We start from the raw sequence: 22,316 nt of genomic DNA, 5'->3' as shown, positions 1-22,316 counted from the left end.
GGGTAGCTAGTGTGACTGAGGAACTGAATTTTAAACTGTATTTAATTTTAATTAATTGAAGCCTAAGTAGCTGTTTGTGGCTAGTGGCATGCTGTTCTAGCACAGTTCTAGAACACTACATGCTATAAGAAAATACTTGTTAAATGAACGAATCCCTTCCAGATTCAAAGATGAAAAACAAAGCTGCGCGATTGTATATTCCGCTTACTCTTTAAAGATAGATACTGAGGCACTTTACTGAGTGATCTGCTCATAATAAAGGCCTCATGAGGTTCTGGTATGGAACTCAGTTTACAATTGTAATCAGGTTTTGATTTCTATTTCTTTTTGGTGTTAGGTCAAGAAAGATTTGGAAACATGACAAGGGTCTATTACCGAGAAGCTATGGGTGCATTTATTGTCTTCGATGTCACCAGGCCAGCTACATTTGAAGCGGTGACAAAGTGGAAAAATGATTTGGACTCCAAGTTAAGTCTCCCTAATGGCAAACCAGTTTCAGTGGTTTTGTTGGCCAACAAATGTGACCAAGGGAAGGATGTGCTCATAAACAATGGCCTGAAGATGGACCAGTTCTGCAAGGAGCATGGTTTCGTAGGATGGTTTGAAACGTCAGCAAAGGTAATGTGACCTTAAAGGATTAACTAACTAGGCAAGATTCCCACAGAAAATAATCATATCATCATCAGCATCATTATAATGATACTCATATGTGTTTGTCTAGTGGTTTATGGTTTCCAAATTGCTTGAAGCTCTTTCTGATTTCAAGGGGATGAGTGGGCAGGGTAGAAATTACTATCCACAATTTAAGATGATCTTGGCTAAGAGGGCAAAAGTGACCTGGACATGGTCACAGTGATAATAGCTAAAAACCTTGTTTGTTTATGGAGTGCTTATTATATGTCAGGCATGTTTTATATGCATATTCTCATCGAGTCCTCACACAGCCCTATGAGGTAAGTATGATTTTTAGAATGAATGAAAGAAATGGGTTCACATGCAGTGTCACTGCCTTATCCCATGTATTAATTAATTTATGCCATAAACATTTAATATGATCCTCTGCCAGGAATTGTGCTTTGCCCTAGAAATGAAAAGATAGCAAGAATGCAGAGCTGTCACATTGGGAATACTGGCATAGTGGAGTGAGAAAGTAGATGGCAAGTGAAGAACATTGTGTGGTTTGGCACTGCTCACTCTCCTGGATGACAGAGGAGTAGCAGGGAGTGGGGCAGAGTCAGGGCTGGAAGATGAAGAATCTGATGTGGCATGATAAGTATATTATTCTTCCCATTATGCCCCATGCTGCTATCTCATTTGTCAGATGTGTGGCTTTTGCTCTGCTCCCTTTGTTTTTGCTTTTATTTTTGCATGTCAGTATCAGAGAGAGAGAGAGAGAAAAGTTTTTACGGTAAATTTTGAAAGTTAAAAAAAAGCATAAATTAGAAAAGTAAATGTTTCACTGTATTTTTTTTTTGCTATTTTTGGTGGGCATATAAATATATTTTACATTAATGTATTTTTAATGTACATATTTTAAATAAAACATAAATATATGTATATTTATATAAATATAAAATATATGAAAATTTATATATAATTTATAAATAAATTGTATGTTGAAATATTTATATAATATGTATCTTTTACATATAAATGTGGAAATATATTTTACATTATTAGGATTACATTCTGCATAGTTTTATATCATAATTTTCCTATTTTTATTTATTTGTGGAAAACATATTTAAGACTTACAGAGCATAGGCACTGGGCTAGGTATTTGGAATTCAGCTGTGAATAAGATAGATATTGTCTCTCTACTTCTGGAAATCACACTAAGGCCTTATTGTAAACATTTATGCAATCATTAAAGAATGGTTTGAAAATCTAACGAATGTCATTCAAATAGACTGAGGAGGACTCTTTGACCCGTTTTATGCTAGAGAGCAGAATGGTCAGATTTTCCCAGGGACTAGGGAAAGACGGGAGGCAAGTCAATCTGGAAACAGAGTAGTCATTGCGTTCTTATGGGAAAATACCAAGGCTTTGAACAAGGGTAAATGCTATAGGGATTGGAAAGAAATACCTGATTTGAGACTCTGACTGAAGTTTATTTTTGGTTTTTTAAGTATTTTATTTAAATTCAATTTCCCAACATATGGTATAACACCCAGTACTCATCCCAATAAGTGCACTCCGTAGCGCCATCAACCAGTCACCCCATCCCCCCACCCTCCTCCTTCAAGTTAATTTTTTTAAAGATTTCATTTATCTCTTTGAGAGAGAGAGAGAGAGAACACAAGCAGGGGGAAGGGGCAGAGGAAGGAGGGAGAAGCAGATTCCCTTCTGAGCAAGGAGCCCAGTGTGGGGCTCTATCCCAGGACCTGGAGATCCTGGAGATCACGAAGATCATGACCTGATCTGAAGGTAGAAGCTTAAGCAACTAAGCCACCCAGGCACTCCTCAATGAAGTTTGAACACCAGCAGGGATTAAGCAACTGCTTAATGTCACTTTTCGGTTATAGTTGGGATAATCTTTTATTCTGGCCATATTCTGGACATTTTTGGTGCCTGCCTTCTTTCAGTCATGTCTCTGAGCTGGCCTGCATCTGGAAGTTGCTACTTCCAGAAGTTCCTGGGGTTTTGCCTTCCTTCTTGGCACACTAGAATGCTTTTCTCCTTCTCTCTTCCAAAACCCTTTGTTTCCCCTATTTCTTAGGATTTTTCCTTGGATTCAGGACATAGTATCCATCATTTGCTGCCATCTTTCTACTTGTCATTGAATCTTTTTGATTTGTTTGTTTGGGGGATGATTCTTGTAAAGAGAGAAATGTAGAGCAAACTCACAGGTCTGATGAGGTTACAGAATTTGAGAAACACGACTTTGTTTTTTTTTAAATGCAGGGCTTGAACTCATGGCTCTGAGATCAAGACCTAAGCAGAGATCAAGAGTTGGTTGCTTAACTGACTGAGCCACACAGGTACCTTAGAAATAGGATATTTTTTATAGTTTAATTTTTGGACATTCTTCTGGCTTTTTCATTTTAAATTGCAAAATGTATGTGAATTCACCTATTCCCCTTATTCCTTAGCTCCACACTCAGTTTTGTTCTATGGCTTCTGCATATCCCTTCACGTTTCTTTCTTTCAAAAGAATTGCTCTCCTGCTTGCAAACTCTAGGTACAGGGGTAGAAGAAGAGGATTTTACAGAACTTCTTCTCTTAATAGATTACTTTACATCTGAAGGGTAAACTGAAATGAGTGACTTATATCAATATGGTGAGGGAGTCTTCCATCACTAATTCATTCATTCATTCATTCATTCATTCATCCAACAAATGTTATTAAACACCTCTTATGTACCAGGCTTTGGAAATACAAAGATCTATAAAACAGACAAAATCTTGACCTCATGGATAATGATAACAAATAATAAAATGTAAGTAAAATATATAGGGTAGGATAGGGGATGTGGTAGCCAAAGAGAGAGAGAGAGAGAGAGAGAGGAGGAGGAGGAAAGAAAAGAAAAGACTATGAATTTGTAGGGAGGGCTGAAGTTGCTTCTGGACCAAAGGACCTCCTAGACATTTTCTTTTACCTCACTCTGACATTTCTTGCTCAACCACGGCATTCAAACTCTGCTTAAGAGCATGAGGTTCATTAACTTAAGGCCTGACTGACCCACTGTACTTAGATAGGGGATTTTTAATCCTCCAAATCCCTGCCAGTGTAAACTTTGAAGAGAAGCTTTGTACAGAGAGAGGGTGGAGGGATTTCACAAGCCTGAAGTGTGCTGAAATGCTAAAAAGGGTACAAGGCCTCATTGTACTGCATTCAATGTCATCTTCCCTCCAAACATACCGCTATTGAAGTTGTCCTGAAAGTCTTAATAATGAACATGTCTTCCCAATGCCAGGTTAGTATTCAAAGTTAACATCTAGAATCTCAGGAACAATACTGCAGCATTGACACTGGAGTGTCAAACTGCTCAAAAAGTCTTTTTAAAAGACCTCTGATAAAACTCTGCTTAATTTCTGAGGCTAGTATTACAGCATTTACAAAACAGGCCCAGACCAGACTGTCTACCTGAAGTCAAGATGGAAGCATTTGGATACTGTGATCCACTGCTTCTTTGATTACAATGTTTGGGATCAGAGAGCATTTCCCATAGAGATCTTAGTCTAAGAAAGTGAATCTACTAATAATTAAAGTCCTTTTGTGTGATTCCATAATCATTCAGTCTGGTTATCAACATCTGATTTCCTTTTTTTTTTTTTTTTTTTTTAAAGTCTCTAAAACTTCGAATGAGCCAAAGGCCATCACCTTTGGCTTTGTCCCCATGGCCACATCCTGAAGCAATCCTGTATCCTGGCCATTTCTGAAGCTGAAACTCCCAGAGTGTTAGAAGACTTTGTCTTTGGGATTAGCTTCCATCTTGCTGCTGACACTCCTGCTGAGGGAAATTTGCTGTCTTGCTCTTCAGTCTTCTGGAATAACTTTCCATGAGAGTTTTCTTTTCTTTCTTTTGTCTTTTTTTAAAGATTTTATTTCTTTATTCATGAGAGACAAAGAGAGACAGGCAGAGACATAGCAGAGGGAGAAGCAGACTCCTTGCAGGGAGCCTGATGCAGGACTCGATCCTTGGCCCCAGGATCACTACCTGAGCTGAAGGTAGGTGCTCAGCAGCTGAGCCACCCAGGTATCCCTCCATGAGAGTTTTCATGTTTCATTGCTGTTGCTGGAACACTCATGGTAGCCTCTGACTATGAATTAGGAGAGAAAAAATAAAATGTATGCTAGCTTGCATCTCTGATTTTTACACCATCTCTTCAAATATTAAAACCAAAGGAATAAAAGGGAAAACCCTCTCTTAAGTCGAATTTTATTTAGTTTTCAACCTTTGCATTCTTGTCCTTTCTCAGCCATGTTTACTTGAATTCTACTTGCAGACTCACTAGGACCAGATAATGTATACTTGTGGTGATCACATGTCCCACTTTCCAAGGACATTCCTGCCTTATCCTACTGTCTTAGAATAATTATGGTAACACCCCCATTCCTGGTTTACAATTTAGATTTATGCAGTCACCCCATAGATCAGGAGCTCTAGTACATCTCACTGCTAAAGTATGCTTTAACTTTAATAATGTCTATTTTATGCAGTCCTCTGCCCAAGCCAGTCTTTACTGGTAGATTTGTCTCTTTAGGATGACAGCCTTGGTCTGTTCTTGTTGGAGCATCCACAACATTGGGAGTCCTATCTTCTGGGCCCTTCTCAGTGGCCGATGGGGTCCTGCTACCTGCTGACCCATATATCTGTATGTTGTGTTGTTGCCTGAATCTCCACCAGTTCCTCCTTTAGGATTCACTTTCTGGCCACACCGGCCCACCTTTTAGGGTTGCCAAGAGCATTAAGAGACGTAATGTATATTTTATGCCTGATCACACATATACACCATACCTACTCCTCAAACATAACGTCCCTATCATCTGTTCCCACAGCCCATCTGCTGGTGTAGATGTCACCATCCATACTTAGCTCTGATGCACACAACAGCAGCACTTGGTGGAAGGGTCTGTTTCTATATCTCAGCCCTTTCCAGGCTATTCCACACTGCATTTATTGTGATGGGGTCCAAGTGTGGATATGTTCAGAAACAGGACACCAGGAAAATGCCTTGGTGGATGGGAAGTAGTGGAATGGTAATATTTAGCCAGCAGTGGTGGTAGGAACCAAGGGCACAGAAAGAACCACAGTGCCCTTTCTTCATGCTCCCCTCCACCTCATGCCCTACTCCTGGCAGATTTCTGTCCTATGTATAGTGACTTTTTAGCCCCACCCCCTTTCTCAGAATGTTCTCAAATCAATGAGTACTCCAGGAAGAAACTTTCTTACATTAAACTACACTCACTTTTAGTCTCCCACACCCCCCCGCACAGTTAAAAAGAAAAATGCTGATGTGTGTCCTTCTGGGAGAAGGAGTATATTCAGTAGTGTTCGCTTTAAGAAGTTATTCATTTTTTCAGGGAGGAGTTGGTGGTCCTTAGTATAGTGGATATTTTTCATGTGTTTGGATTTCTAGCAATTAATACACATTTGCTATCTTCGGGGAGCTTCTAGCCATAGCAGACTTACCTCTCCAGGAAGAACCCATAAAACTTTCTTCTTTTACTTTCTTTGCAGCCAGAGCACAGGCATCTGACCTAGATTCCACCAGTCATACTGGTTGAGCAACTAGACGAAGAAGGTGCAAGTCAAAATCCACTTTTTGGTAGTGGGGTGCGTGGGTGGAGGCAGAACAGGCATCAGTCCTTGGAGACAGCAGAACTTGTGCCTGACCCAGAAAGAGAATCAGTGCTGGCCTCGGGGACAGTTGCATTCAAGTTGAGCTCCTTGAAGCTTCATAGATTTACAGGACCCAGTACTCAATGGTGGCTGGCAGCTGTGTCCTCATCAGGCTTGTTTTATGTGGGGTTTGAGTTTCTGGAAGCTTAGGCTTGAGCCTGTTTATTTACACTGCTGAATAATTCTGCAAGCTGCACAATATCCCTTGAATAAATTGTTTCATATTTAGCCAGCTTCAGATTCTGTATTTTGCCCCTGAGAACCTGGATTAACACACATGGTCAAATACATTTGAGAAAGCCAACCTGAACAACTGCTTCTCTTGTTGTGGGATTTCTCAGAACTTCGATATTCTAATGTACATTCTGAGTCTCCAGTAAGAACCATGGCTGTATTTTTTTTTTTTTTTTGCTTTCTGCTCTATGTTAGCTTATGACAAGGTTTTTCTGCATGTGAACCTCATTCAATCCTTAGCATGAACCTATGGAGTAGGCTTTATTATTATTTGCCATTTTAAAGAAAAAAAAGTTGAGACGTAGGTGACTTCCCTAAAGCTGTATAACTACTATCTTATTTTTATTTATTCTAACATACTCTTTTTGTTCTTTCACATGTTAACATTTCAAAATCAAAATATGCCCTAGAGCCAGTGTGGATTTCTAAAATAATGGTGTGCCAGAAAAATAATAGCTTTTTCTAGTATCTCCTTCAAGAGGGGACTACATCATGCATCAGTTCCTAAATATGTTTGTCATGTAGAACACTTAAAAAAAAAAAGATTGTATTTATTTATTCATGAGAGACACAAAGAGAGAGAGAGGCAGAAACAGGCATAGGGAGATGCAGGCTCCTCCCCACTTAACCAAATAGAGGGACTTGCTTAAATTCTGGTCTAGATTTCTTATTTAAAGGGAAAGTTTTCTGTGTTTCATTGTTTACTGAGTTCTTTATTATTATTATTATTATTATTATTATTATTATTATTGTTTTTATTCAGGCTGAAATATGCAGCAATTAAAAAGTGACTAGTTTTTCTGGGAGCTGCTTGAAGAGTAGTATCACATATCATTTATTTTATAGGCTTCTAGAAAATAGGCACTTAGAAACATAATGTACTAAAAAAAAAAAAAGAAACATAATGTACTTATACACTTTGGAAATGCATAGATAATTGCACCTGGGTATGGGTGGAGAGTCATTCTAATTCACTTTTTAATGGAGTAAATATAGAATACCATTAAAAAAAACCTTTTATTTTTATATTGGGTAGTAGGCCATCTCTGATTATTCCCATTTTTCAAATGCCAAGCCATGAAAAAATTCTTGACAGTCACTAGTACATTCACTGATTCAACACAATTTGTACTGAGTGACTGTCCAGGTCTGTGCTGTGAATGATGTATATTAAGGCCTTTCTGAGTTCAAAGCATGCTATGAGGTACCAGCTCTTAAAGTGTCAGAATTTCCTATAGGAAATAGATATTCCAGGTTTTAGGCATCCATTGCCGAAGAATTTAAATGAGGTTGTAGGATGTGCCTTCACTGACTTACTTGCTTCTGGCACACTTAACCCTGGATTTTTAGCTGATTTGATTAGAGCTCTGTACTTAGGGACATAAAAGGAAGGGCCCCATCTGAAATTTAAAATCGGAAGAAAGTTAGAAGACATCATTTAAAGGACATGATGGCCAGGGGCCTGGGTGGCTAAATTGGTTAAGCAGCTGATTCTTGGTTTCAGCTCAGGTCATTATCTCAGGGTCCTGGGATTGAGCCTTGTGTCAGGCTCTGTGCTCAGCAGGGACTCTGCTTGAGATTCTCTCTCCCTCTCTCTCTCCCTGCCTCTCTCCATGCTCTTTCTCTCTCAAATAAAATCTTCAAATTATTTTTAAAAATAATGGAAATGGTGGTAGTACTTAATGGTCACAACTGTTTCATACTCCAGTCTGGAGTACAACCATTTGAATCATTGCTTCTGACAGATTCCTAATGCCCTACGATGAAAAATGGGAATAGTTTCTTAAGTTGAGAGTATCCTAAGTACAATATCCTCAAACTCAAACTACTTACCCTATTTAAGAATCAGTATAAATTAATAATAATATTTTAATTTTTATCTTTAGCTAAGTTGGTTCTCCAGAGGCTTTCTAGGTCTGTGCTTACAGCTGAAATTCAACTATGACTAAACCATTGTAGGAAAGTAGTTATGGATCCTCAGAGGATATCATCATAGCTTGGTGTGCAGGAGGCACGGTGTGACATATGTCCTTCTCTCCTGCATGGTTCACATTTTCATTACTTAAAGCTTAGGTCTTCCCTATCTTACACTTGGACAATTTTAATAGTCCATCTCCAGACTTTGCCCATGGTAGTCTGTACTGCATGGTGCTAAAAAGCTCAACCTACCGAAGATAATTCAAGATCTTCTGTAGGATCTACTTCTTGATTCAAGTTTAGACACCTTTAAACAGGGGTCAGTGAACGATAGCCTGCAGCTCAGTTATCCTGCTGCCAATTTTGTAAATGAAGTGTTACCGGAACACAGTCATGCTCATTAATTTATGTTTCTGGAGTCAGCTTTCCTCCTGGATCTTGATCTCCAACAATGACTCCCTTCCCAAACTTCACAGTTCCATATTCTTCTGGATCTCTACTTGAATATCTTCAGACAACTCTTCAAACCTTACACGTCTGAAACTGAATTCATTAGCTTTTCTGATCATCAGATCACCTGATGCGGAGACCTCACATCCACCTGGACATCTAAGCCATGCACCCTTAGAACTAGGTCACTCACCCTTCAGAACTCCCCATTCCTGAGCATAGAAAACCCCACAGTGAGGTTCTTTCTTGCCCCTCCAGGCCTGTCTCTGGCTACCTTGACCCTCCATGTGTCCCCGAGTGATATGAAACTGCATCACATGCCCTGTTCACATCTTGCTATTCCCCCTGCCTGGGACATAGTTTCCTTCCTCTTCTTTCCTACAGTTATTCTCCTGTCTCTCAGTTCTCCTTCGGGACTCGGCTCAAGCACTCTCCATTGCTGACTTTCAGGTAGTTTGCCCCATCCCTTACCACAATTATGTTAAGGTTCTTTCTTTGTGGGGCTGGTTCCTGCACTGTCCTGGGAAACCGTCCTGGTCCTTCACCAGCTCTGTGGCTTACACATGCAGAGTGGTCACTTGGTCAGAGGTCTGTGGTTATTGGACAGAACTGAACTGTTTGCCACAATGCTATTCAAGGACTCTTTCAGAAGATTCTTTTACTGTATTATTCTTTCCCTATCCTTTGTGGGGGTATTTCTGTCCTGAGAGAGATGTGCAGAAGCAGAAAAATTAATTTACTGCTGTATTTCCCAGGAGGACTCCCCATTATATAACTCCTTTCATCCAGAAAGCTCTATAGACACTTCGCACAGCGGGGAGGTTGTAGTGCCCTGCAGTGTGGAGGGGGAGCAGAGAAGGAAAATGAAGATGAAGGCAACAGCCCCCCTTCAAGCCTTGGGCCGCAGACTGGGAACTGCAGGACTGTCTGCTTGGTAATGCCACATAGCAGCCTGCAAGAATCTCCCATGAGCCTGTAGATCTGATTATCCAGCTTATTCCTCCTTCACACCCCGGGACCACAGTTTAACAGTTTTTTCCTCATTGAAATTCCCAGCATCTTGTTTACATGCATCTCTCATTTTCTTCAGCTGCCATCATTTGAGCCATGAACAGTGGCTATCATATTGTTTTTTTCTTGCAACTAGTAAAATGGGAGTTCCAGAGAGGCTTTTCAGTGATTTTCATTGGAGAAACCAGGTTGAGACTTCAAGTCTAGTCCAGAACTTTATCCAGTGACAATACTTTCTTTTTTATTTATTTATTTATTTATTTTTTTATTTTTTTTTAATACTTTCTTTTTTAAAGATTTATTTATTTCTTTTAGAAAGGGAATGAGAGAGCATGAGTGGGGGGAGAGGCAAAGGGAGACAGAGAGAATCTCATGCAGACTCCCCATTGAGTGTGGAGCCCAACTGAGGGCTCAATCCTGCGACCCTGACACCATGACCTGAGCCAAAATCAAGAGTCAGACGCTTAACCGACTGAGCCACCCAGGCTTCCCCAGTGACAATGATTCTTCAAGAGTTGTACATGAGGAACTCCTGAGGAGCTTGCTAGGATTGCACATGGCTCAACCCTGCCCTGAGATGTCTGGAGGGGCACAGAATGTATGTTTTTGGAAAACAGTCCTTTGGCAATTGTGATATGCACCCTGGTTAAGATGCATTGTGTTATACTTTGTTCATTCATTCACTCATTTATTCATTCATTCATTCATTCATTCCTGAAGTATTCCTTGAATAGCTACTATGTATTCTTTGCCAGACACTGGGGCATTGATGATAAAGGGCACAGATTCTTCCCATTAAGGAGTTCCAAGTCTTCTGGAAGGAAACTCATAAACAAATAATTGTAATACAGTATCAATTTCTGTAAAAAACTGGTGGCTACCTCTGCCCAAGAGTGAGACAGCATCCTTGACGTTTGATTTGTGTCACCAAGAATGGGAGTCCCTAAAGGAAATTCCAAGGGGGACTGGTGAGAGGAACTCCTTTTTAAGGGATGCTATGCAGAGGGGCGTTAGAAGCCACCATTAGGAAATTCTTAAAAGTGAAGCCAAACTTTTCATCTTTATTCTGAGGTATCTTTTTTTAAAAGATTTTATTTATTTATGAGAGAAAGAGAGAGAGCTCATGCATGAGTGGGGGGGAGGGCAAAAGGAGAGGGAGAAGCAGACTCCCCGCTGAGCCGGGAGCCCAACATGGGGTGGATCCCATGAAATCATGACCTGAGTTGAAGGCAGATGCTCAACTGGCTGAGCCACTCACGTGCCCCTCTAAGATATCTTTAGTAAGAACATGTCACTACTGCAGAATTAATAGCTTTATCACTCATCAGAAAATTCTCAATACAAGACCACAAAGAATCTCACTATTAAGAATAATAGTTAAACTTTATATTTATGAAACACACTCTTACTCTTCTTACTAGGCCTTGTCCTAAGTGCTTTATTTGTTTCATTTACTACTCACAAACCCAACGAACGAAGTGCTATTCTTCTGCCTGTTTTACAAATTAAAGAGCTGAGACTTACAGACGTTGAATAATTTACCCTTATCATATGGTAAGTGGCAGAATCAGAATTAGAACCAACATCCCTCTATTCAAAGCCCTTGTCCTTGTAAATCCACTGCTTTTACCCATTATGTTCAGATTTCTACAAATATGTTGGAAGGTGCCTAGGTGGTTCAGTGGTTGAGCATATGTCTTCAGCTCCCTTCAGCTTCTGGGTCCTGGGATCGAGTCCCACATCGGGCTCCCCACAGGGAGCCTGCTTCTCCCTCTGCCCTATGTCTCTGCCTCTCTCTGTGTGTCTCTCATGAATAAATAAGTAAAATCTTTTTTTAAAATGTGTTGGATTTTCTTGAATGCTGCTGTGCATTTTCTCATTCTTTTAATTCTTGGGAGTCTAAATGAAATATTTTGTTTCTTTGAAATAGAATTTTTTTTTTCAGCATTTTGGTAAGGAAAGGGAATAAACATATTTCCTCAGTCTGCCATGTTTAACTAGAAGGTACCCATGCTCCTTGGCTTTTTGTTGATTGTCTCCTTCATTTCTGACTCAGTCTTAGTCATATAATTTAACTCATTACAGTGTCTCTTAAAATTAGGTTTTATCCTAGGATTATGTGGAAACTGAAGTGCAATGGGATTTAATTAACTTACCCAAAGTCACACAGCTAGTGAGTCTCAGAGCTAGGATTTAAACTCAGGTCTGATTGATTCTGGATATGCTTGGTGTTTTCTAGACCACCTTTCTACCTTGTAAAGAAAAACCACAGGCAAAAGCTTTGTCTCCTCTATCAGAACCATTGTTGAAACCTTCTGAAAAGGGTTGCTTCCTGTGTCAGTGGGGGTTTTGTTACTAAGACATATTTGCCTTCTCCCTCCCTGTGTTACTTCATTTTTTTCAGTATTGATTTTGTTTGTCCCTGTTTTGTGGTCTTTTACCTTCTTTGATGCATCTTGTTTGCCATCTTTGAAGCAAGTGGTCTTAGATTTGTGAGCAGCAGCCCTGCTCTCCCAAGGCCTTCCATTTCATCTCTGTTTGCTTCACTGACTAGTGAGGTATTGATTTCTCAGGCTAGTCTGCTGGGATTGGAGGAAAAACCAATATCCCATTAGATATAAATGAGAAGCAACGGCAGCTTCTCAGCAGCTTGTTCATTGACCTCACATGCTAGGACACTATTCAAAGACTAGTTAGCCTGATGTGTCCACGGATATTCTGAAGTGATTAGATTGTCTGAGATATAAGGTAGAAAAGCCAATGACAGAAAAATCAAGGGTTGTAAATCTATTTCCTTGAACTAAATGAGGTGGAATCATCTTTGGGAATCATTTGCCTGTCAAAAGTTGCTCCAGGAGAAGGAAGTTCTCTGTGGAGAAGTTTTCCAATTCTTGGTCCCTTTGAATTTTCTAGGGTCAGCACAATCTTTGTGAATCATAAGATAAGTCCTCTGGTTTTCATATTCCCCAGGGTTCTCAAGATGAAAGGATGTCAGCAATGGGGTACCTAGCTTTACCCATACAATATGTTTCTGAAACATTGCATGTAAATCCCACTTTTTAACAATACCCCAAGGAGCTCATTATGACAGCTATCCCTAGATGAGTCCCTTTGAAAAGGAAGTGTTCCCTTGGAAGGACAATTATCACCTTCTGGTTCATCTGGTGATAAGTTTAGTTCTTAATTTTCAGATTTTGTAAATGACAGACATGAGCACTAGTATCAAACGGTCAAGGTCTAAAGAGACAGTAAGAGAAGCCCATACTTAACCCTCAAATTTTCATGTCATTATATCTTCCTCTACCATTGGCTAGAAACATAGGAAAAGAAGATTTGGAGAATACTTCAAAAGCATCTTGTGGTCTAACTACTTATTTTATAGTTTCATTCATTCAGTCTTAAAATAGTCATTGAGCACCTGTCCTCTATGTGACAGGCACTTTGTAGGCACCAGAGCTATACTAGGGGACCCAACAGATCAAATGCCTGCCTTCCTGGGGCTCGCATTGTAATGGTGCAGACAGCTAATGAAAAGATGAATAAGTGCAATGTGTAGTGTGTCAGTGGAGCTAAATGCTCAGGAGAAAATTCAAGCAGGGAAGGAGTGTAGAGCTAGTGTGGTGCAAATGCACGGGACAGGAGAGTTCAAAGAAAGGAGAGCACTTTTGGGCAGGTCACCAGGGAAAGTTCCATTAGAAGGTATTATGTGTTTTTATTTAATTTTATTTTAATTAATTAATTAATTTTTGTTTAAGTTAAAGATTTGAAAGAGGGACAATACTGAGCTGTATAGATTCCTGGCAGGGCAATGCACCAGGAAGAGGGTATAGCATATGATGAGGCACTATGGAGGGTTCAATAAAAATGAGGTCAGAGAGGTGATAGGGGTCATGTTGATCTTTAGAGCATTGTAACAACTTTGGGTTTTCCTCTGAGTGAGATTGGAAGACACAGAATATGGGATATGATTTGATTTAAACAATTATTCTGGTGGTTACATTGAGCCTGGATTGTGGTCGGAAGAACTGGAAACAGGAGGTGAGCTAGGACTCTATTGCAGCATCTATGAAAGAGAAATTTCATGTCGATAAAATGAAAGTAGGAATGCTCGACATGTGTCTTTGAACATGTAGTAGAGAGGATTTCCTAATAATTTGGATGGAAGTTATGCAAGAAAGAAGGGATTTGGGGAGGGCTCTGCAGTTTTTGGCCTGAGCAGTTAGAAGAATAGAGCTGCTATTTACTTTCTTAATTGGCTTTCACTCAAATCCTCTGAGTTTTCACTCTTTTGTGAAACTCTTTGTTAAGACTCCTGCTTGTTGTTCATGGGAAATGGCTTTAAGAACTCTTATCATTCTCATTCCCGAGCTGGACACTCTGTAATCTGTCCATCTGCCTTTTTTTGAGGTAGTGGCCAGGTCTGTTGATAACATACCAGACAGACTGGACAGAGCATGGTATAACAAGGCTTTAACTTACCTTGCTTATGTCGTGTTTTTAATTTTATATAGTAGTATATTGTATTAATTTAACAGGTGTAGCAAAACTGATGACATGTGTTATACTCATGGTCATCGAAAAGCCTCCTTATTTTTGCAAATGATAAGCTGTTAAAATAAGGTCTTACTCTACTGATTTAAACTGCTGATAATTTAAGCTTAAGTGTAAGATTTTATACTAAGGTCTATTAAATTTTCTTCTGAGGCCTTAATCTATGAATCCAGTTTCATTTTTTTAAAGTTTTTTATTTATTTATTCATGAGAGACACACACACACACAGAGAGAGAGAAAGAGAGAGGCAGAGACACAGGCAGAGGGAGAAACAGGCTCCATGCAGGGAGCCCGACGTGGGACTCGATTCCAGGTCTCCAGGATCAGGCCCTGGGAGGAAGGCGGCGCTAAACCACTGAGCCACCTGGGCTGCCCAAGTATCCTATTATATTCATAGGTCCTACCTCTACTCAATGGCGATGGACCCCAGAAGGTGGGAATCTTGTGGACAGTTTAGACTTCTGTCTGCTTTATTGGTTTCTAGGTAGGAACAAGTATGTTGGAGGGTTAAGGGTAAAAGACATGTAACAGTTGAGTTTGCCCATCCCACCTCCTGTTTTCTAAATTTCAGGGAACAGTAGTTTTACTAGAAGTTTACCTGGTAGTCTTCTGCTTATATTTCATTAGTCTTAACTACGCTTAGCGCAAAGAAGCGAGGGAAGTTTTTGCTACTTACACATAATCAGGATTCCATCAGAAAGGAAGAGGAGATGCTATGTAGTGTGTAGATGGTCAGGGTGTGAGTGGAAATGCCAAAGTGGAGAAAGTAAATATTACCTAGTTTAAGAAAATTGGGACTTAATAATGAAAAACAAAATCACACATAAGCTCCCACCCAGGATTAATCACTGTTAACCTCACATTTCCTAATTGCATCATATTATATGCAACTTTAAAACTTATCATGAGCATTTTTCATAGCAAACTCTTTGTAAATGTAATTTTTAGTAGCTGAGTAATTTTGCATCATAAGGATGCACCATAACATCCCCTCTATTGACCCTCCTGTACTTGTTCTGCATTTAGGCAGTTTTCGTTTTCACTATGATAAATAATGTCATTATGAGCATCTTTATACATAAGTTATTTTATGTATTTAAGATTATTTTATTGGGCTTTATTCTTAATAGATTACTAGATCAAAAGGAATGGACATTTGTATGATTCTGATTACATGTTTTCATATAGATTTTCAAAAATGATGAGCTACTTTATACTTGCCAAGTATTTGTATGTCTGTGAGGACACTCTAAAATCCAAATTTCATCATGTCATTTCTGTCTGTTACTTGTGGGTCTACCAAAAAGTTGCTCATTATGCTTATGCCTTCATCCAAACTTCTGATGAAAATGAGGTTAGTTCCCAACTGGGATTTGAGCTCTGTGCCACCATCTACCCATTCTGCGTGAAGCCACCTTGTTCACAGAATGTGATGACGGGCATCATGCTAAACATTTGAGAGGCAGTCTCCTGATTGTTCAATCTGAAATCCTTATTATTAGAAGAAAAGGAAGTTAGTTGGTTTGTGTTAGGTCTGCCTTCTCTGTGTCATCTGTTATCCTTGCACCACATTATTTAAACATTAGGCTTTCCCTTCATGATCTATACTTTTGCTCTGAATAAACTCCAGTACTGTCTCCTTCTGCTTTTATCTTTTTCTCCAGGCGTGTCCTTAGACTTGGTTTGAGCACCCTGACCTATTTGGATGAGTTCAGACCACCCTCGAATCTGTTCTGAGTTTACTTCCCTTCTCCTACCTGTTGTGCATATTATTTTTAAACCTAATCTTAACTGAGATGTTCCTGTAGTCAACGGGTTTCTTTTTGATCTCCTTCCTCTTTCTTCTTCACTGGGTTACTCGTGACTATAGAGTTAGAATTTCTGTTTCTGAGCTTCTTGTCCTTATTTTTCTCCAGACTCAATCTTATACTTTGCTTTCCATCTGTGAGAAAAACCTACATAAGTTTCCATTCATTCTCTATAATTCTATTTTTCAGTTCATGAAATATTTATAGATGTGCTGTTTCCTTCCTGTTGTCTGGGCTTTGAGAGTAAAATAAAGATATTAGGATCTACCCTACTCATGGCTCAAGATTAATCACTCCTCTGTTCACACCTTTGACTGTGAATGCTAACATAGTATGTACATCTTATAAATAACTTTAAATAACCAGAATTATAAAATAGATGATTAAAATTATCTGTAATCAAATTACCAATTGATTTTGCTGTTAACATTTTCATTTGCCTTCTAATCAGCAATAAAGGTCTATTAAAAAGAACCTCATTCTATCCCTTTTAGGCTATATTTACTCTTAGCTCCTCAACACATAGAATTGACTTATTAGCTGTAGACCTAAATATACACAATACCAGTAGAGGAAGGAAGAAACAGGTGGTAAAAGGAACCTGGGTACCACAAAAAAAGCTAAGTCATTTTCTGAATCATATTTTATAATGCAAGAAAGCAGGTAATACATCTTAAATGGTTCTCGGGAACAAAGTTAAGACTTTGAAAGTTTGCATTTGAAACAAATGTCCTTTACCTGGCAAAGTTATTGTCCTTTGAATTGACTGAATTCAGTGGAAATCTGTAAAAATAACCAGAAAATCAGAACTAACTTTAAGTCTTAAATGCCAAGAGCCTCTTTTATTCCTTTTTAAAAAAATTTAGTAAGCAACTACTTCATACCTTTCTGAAGGGGGCTTCTTTTCAGATCATTTATATTTCAACTCTACTTACCTCTTTTTGCATATCCAATATAAAAACTCCAATGTCCACTTATTCTGCATATGTGGAAATTATCAGCTGCCACTAGGTATGTATCTGTTTAATAATGCACAACTTTATGGAAAAATATTTTTCTGTTTCTTTTTAAAATCCTACCTTGCTTATGCCTGTCTAGAACATGAAATACGTATGTTAGTGTAGATGATTATGATGTTCATGAAGCTGTATAGTAAATACAACAGAGAGTTCCTGACTTTGCAGTGATTCCTCCGTGGCCAGTTTTGTATTTCTACTCCCAAACATTCCCTTTCAGGTCCCCCCACAGGTTATCCAAATGGAAATTACCATTTCCTGCATACTCTCTCTCAAGTCATTGTAATTGGCCAGTAATGTCCACGTGACCTGAGTGGGGTTTCTCCTGGGGCCATTCTCTCCTGGACTCAGAATTGCTCTAATCTTGAGTATGGGGACACCTAGGTGGCTCAGTTGGTTAAGCATCTGCCTTTAGCTCAGGCCATGTTCTCAGAGTCCTGGGATTGATTCCCACATCAGGCTCCCTGCTCATAGGGGAGTCTGCTTCTCCTTCTCCTTCTGTCCCTAACCCCCTCTCCAGCTCCTGCTCTTACTCTCTCTCTTTTAAATAAATAAATAAAATCTTAAAAAAAAAATCCTCAAATGTGAATATGTGACTGAAGCCAGACTCATCCATGTTCTTCCCCAGCACTTCTCCAACTGAGTTTTGGGTTAGGAGGCCTTTTCTTTTGGGTGGCAAAGCTGTGGGAATGTAAGCCCAGAACCTGCTAAAAGCTCTCTCCCCCTTTATGTGCAAGAAGGTGCTGGGTAGATAGAGAAAAGTGAAGCTGATCTGATGACATTTGAGAGCCTGATTTTATTTCCTAAGGTTCTTGGAGTTGTCTGGGTCTTTTAGGTAATTCCCTCACTCCTGGTGACTACCCTTCAGATGACTTAGGTAATTCAATGGATTTCTGATTTTTGCAACCAAACATTTATAGCTAATCATGTTGATAGAGTGTACTTGCTCTAGTAAATGATTGCTTAAATAAACATCTTGTTCTTAAACTCTCAATTTGAGAAATCTTTCCCATTAAGGGAACATTATTCTTAGGGCTTCTACCAGTTCAAAAGCATTAGTCAAGGGCTGAAGATAGTCTCAAGTCACCTTCAATCCTGTTTGGGAAAAAGGCAGAATATAAATTCTCTCCTTTCACAGCTGATGAGACTGATGCCAAAGAGTAAACTTAACCTGTTCGTAGTAACTAAGCTAGTTTGTAGTAACATCAGGGTGAGGACTCAGCTCCCTTAATTAATTATCTGTCTAAAGCTGTCCTGAGTTTAAAGGAAGTTCAGTATAATAGACTTCAACATAAAAGACATCACAATATTTTCTTGTGATTTTAATTGGTATTAGACCATTTCTCTTTCCCTTTCACAGCTCAGTTCATTCATAAATTACTTGTTGAGCATGTAGGTGCAAACAAGCCCTATATAAGCTGCTGGTAACACTCCAGGTGCCTAAAAGTGCCACTTCTGCTCTCAAGAAGTTTAATATCTAGTGGAAAGGTAACCCTTCTAGAAGTCATTGTAACCATGCATGATTAAAGCTACTGTAGAAGCTGCTATGGAAGCACCTAAGAGACCTTGACCTAGCTCAGATTATCATCACCAATCAGGCGCTTTGTCTTTAAATTTATTATTAAGATTATCTCTGTCTACTCTTTTAGTCATGTTGAAAAAAAAATATACAAACTTCATTTGGGCCTAGGCCCAGAAAAATGAAAAATGGCAAAAATACCTAGCACTACGTAGGTAAAGGTAGAAAACCACAAGTATAACATAAAGTCAGTTAATAAATATCTCTATCCACTCCACTCCTTAGCCATCCACAACCACTTCTAGATATGTCACCACAACTCCTCATCAGTAATGGCCAAATTGTGCCAAGGCAAACACTAGCTCTGTAAGACAGAGCATGAAATAAGGGTTCTGTGATCAGATGAGTTGATGAAATATTGCATACTCATTCTCGACTTGGAGATGGGAGAAGAAAGTGGAACTGCTTGCTTCTCTTCAATCCTCCCATCCCAACCTGCATCTGCCTTTTCTCGATTCACGTTATTGTGTAGACCTTTACCCTTTGCTCCCCTTTCTTCTGTGTTGCTCTGGTTCTCCTCATGTCCTGCCACCCAAGATGCTAAAGCTTTTTTCCGTTTAATGCAAGAAGTTTGACCACATGCCACATTCTGTGAGCTGCTAGGACTCTGAGGAGTGATAAAGAAACATTTTTGAATTGTTTTTAACTTTTCATTAAATGATTTAACCATAAGATGCCTTTTTTTTTTCTGTACCATGTCATGAAACCTCAGACATACTCACTCTAACAAAGAATTATGTTTGTTCCCCCCAAACATATACATATCTCATATACAACCTAATATTTAAGCAGGTCGCTGTGTTGTTCCTCAGATGTCTTCTTTTTTTTTTTTTCCCCAGGGCTTATTATATGCTGACACTATTGCTGAGTTCTTTCACATAGCTCACCTTGTTTTCATAACATCCTCAGCAACCTTGTAACATTGACATTATTTTTCAAATCACAATTACAGGTAAAGAAACTGAGGCACCAGTTATGCACGATTGCCTGCCTGGTGACATTTGGTTACTTCCCTGAGGTTACATAGCTAGCAATTGGCAGAGCTAGAATAGTCTCTTAAACACACAAAGAGTAAAAATTCAAGATACCCTGAAGATTCTGAACCTGGGAAATGTACCCAGATTTCACCTAAAAGTTAAAAGCAGAGTAAGATGAAATCAGTTGTGAATCAGTTAGATGTCAGTAGCTAATTACTTCCAAATGAGATCACTCTGTAGGCAGAGGACCTACAGACAGAGAAGTAAGAATAATCCAAGCAAAGCACATTAAGAGAATGGCCTATAGTTTTAGTTCATTTGGAGCCCAGCTAAGTAAGGGGCACCAGGGGTGATGAGCCAGGAGAATTAAGATGGAGTTCTGTTGGTTGGCCCTCAGTTTAGTGGTTTGGACTGATTCTGACCAGGCAACATGAGTCGACAAAGTTTTTTGAGCTGGGAATTAGGGCAAAGTATGACTATTACTACACTCTAGTTAGAGTAGTCAGGAGACCATCTGGAAGGAACATGGAAGAAAATTGCCATGGGAAGAAAAATGGAGGCATGTGACCATAGAAGAGATTACACAGGTCCTGGCTCAGAGCAAAATGTCACGGTGATTGTGACATGGAGCACATCACTATCATCATGTCTAAGCAGAGGCAGGAGAGGCCTGGACTAGTAAAATAACCACATAGGGACTGGCGCCAGAGTGTATTAGAGTGAAGATTATAGATACTTTGATGAATAGTGCTTGGTCCATGAAAAACGATCAATGACTCTTTGCTGAATAATAAATTATTTCATTTGGTTACATAATATTTCAGTATTACATAATAGAAATTCCAAAATGAATATCTCCTCCTCCTTTGCTACTACAAATTGTAGAATGAAAAGAAGTGAAGTGTTATTCCCCATCATAAAAAAGAAAATCAAATAGCACATGCTAAGCACTACCTCAGGGAGGTTTCCCAGTCTACAAATGACTTGTTATCTGAGTGTGGAATTTAGGAGTTAGACATCAGAGATGTGGTAGAGAAGTGGAGACTTAGGTCTATCCCTTAGTGTAGACCTAGGGTTAGAGAGTTCTGATAGTTAGCTAGTAGCATGACATTCGAACATAAAAAGGGGGTTAAAAGATCTATTTGCTTAATTTTATCAGCACGTCACCTTTTACACATGGTTTTGTTGATACATGTTTTTTCCCAAGCTAATTGTACTCTAACAATTATGGTTGGAGTTTCATTTATGCTATCTGGAAAAACAGGTTTCAAACTCTCTGCTGGAGAGGGCTGGACAAAAGGGCTGTATATAAAGATAAAGGACAGGCCTGAGAAGTGATCATGAAGCTTGAATTGATCATTCATTCAGTTTCATAAAAGTTCTTAAGGAAAGATGATGTAAAAATATTCATATATAACATAGTCTTAAATATATATGATGTTGCCCAATTTCTACTTTTGCTTCATATCTAATTATGTCTCATTCTCATAATTCTGTCAGTTGGGTGCTATTACCTTTATATTATAGGTGACATGCAAGAAAAGTGAGTATTTTGCCTAAGTTTACCATATAGTTATTAAATAATGGAAGTCACCTGAAATAGTTTTTGAAACATCAGGATATAAAGACATTTTTTAAAAAGCAAAATCAGTATTTAATGTAGGTCTGCCTTACTGCAAAGCATTTAATAGTTCAGCTTGATTTTTATAAAGTGGTTCAGTCAGTCTTCCTTCCATTTCACCCAAAAAAGAATGGTGTCAAATCATACTTGGAAAACAAGATAAGAACAGGCAGTTTGACTTGAGAAATAAATTCTGTGGTGAATACGTTTTCCTTTTCACTCCCTGCAGATATCGCCCACATCTGAAGTTATTTTCAGGTTGAAATCTGGACTTGTTACTCTTTGGAGGGCCCTTGTTAACTTGTTCATTCATTCATTTGTTAGAATTAACAAATTTACCTAATATATTTGCCCAGTATTTTCCAAAGCTATCCACCCAAAGGTATTTTACCCAGTATCTTCCAGGTACCTCCTGTCTGCAGGCACTGTGCTATGCACTGGGATGCAGCCATGAAACCCACAGGAGCCCCCAGTTCAGTGGAGGATACGTACTAACAAGCCATTCCATACTGACCAGTGGCAGGTGCCAGATTAGAGGGGTGCTTGTCTGAGCCCGGGGGAGGCAGAGGCAACTTCTCACGAGAAATGATGACTAAAGAATGACCCAAAGGGAGAAGATGAAGAGAAGCAGACATGATAAGGGGGCTTGTATTTATCTGAGGACCTATATGTAATGTCTAAGTTATTCATCTGTGTATCATTTAATTCATAAATTCTAACAAGAACCCTATGATGTGTAGTTATCATTAGCCCCGTTTTCTAGATTAAGCAGGGGAGGCTCAGGATTTGGATTTGCCCCTGGTC

At 39.1% G+C, this 22,316-nt stretch overlaps 1 protein-coding gene across 1 annotated transcript in view; it reads left to right on the top strand.

The window, feature by feature from the left end:
* The window catches only part of RAB38 (RAB38, member RAS oncogene family), a 56,323-nt gene that overhangs the window by 23,563 nt on the left and 10,444 nt on the right, over window positions 1-22,316 (top strand). The window contains exon 2 of the mRNA XM_041729615.1: window positions 338-618. Within this exon, the coding sequence (XP_041585549.1) occupies window positions 338-618 (281 nt within the window). The remainder of the gene's footprint in view (window positions 1-337; window positions 619-22,316) is intronic.

This window comes from Vulpes lagopus, chromosome 15 (genome assembly GCF_018345385.1).
Source record: "Vulpes lagopus strain Blue_001 chromosome 15, ASM1834538v1, whole genome shotgun sequence".
NCBI classification, from domain to species: domain Eukaryota; kingdom Metazoa; phylum Chordata; class Mammalia; order Carnivora; family Canidae; genus Vulpes; species Vulpes lagopus.
This window is presented reverse-complemented; position numbering and strand designations above follow the sequence as displayed.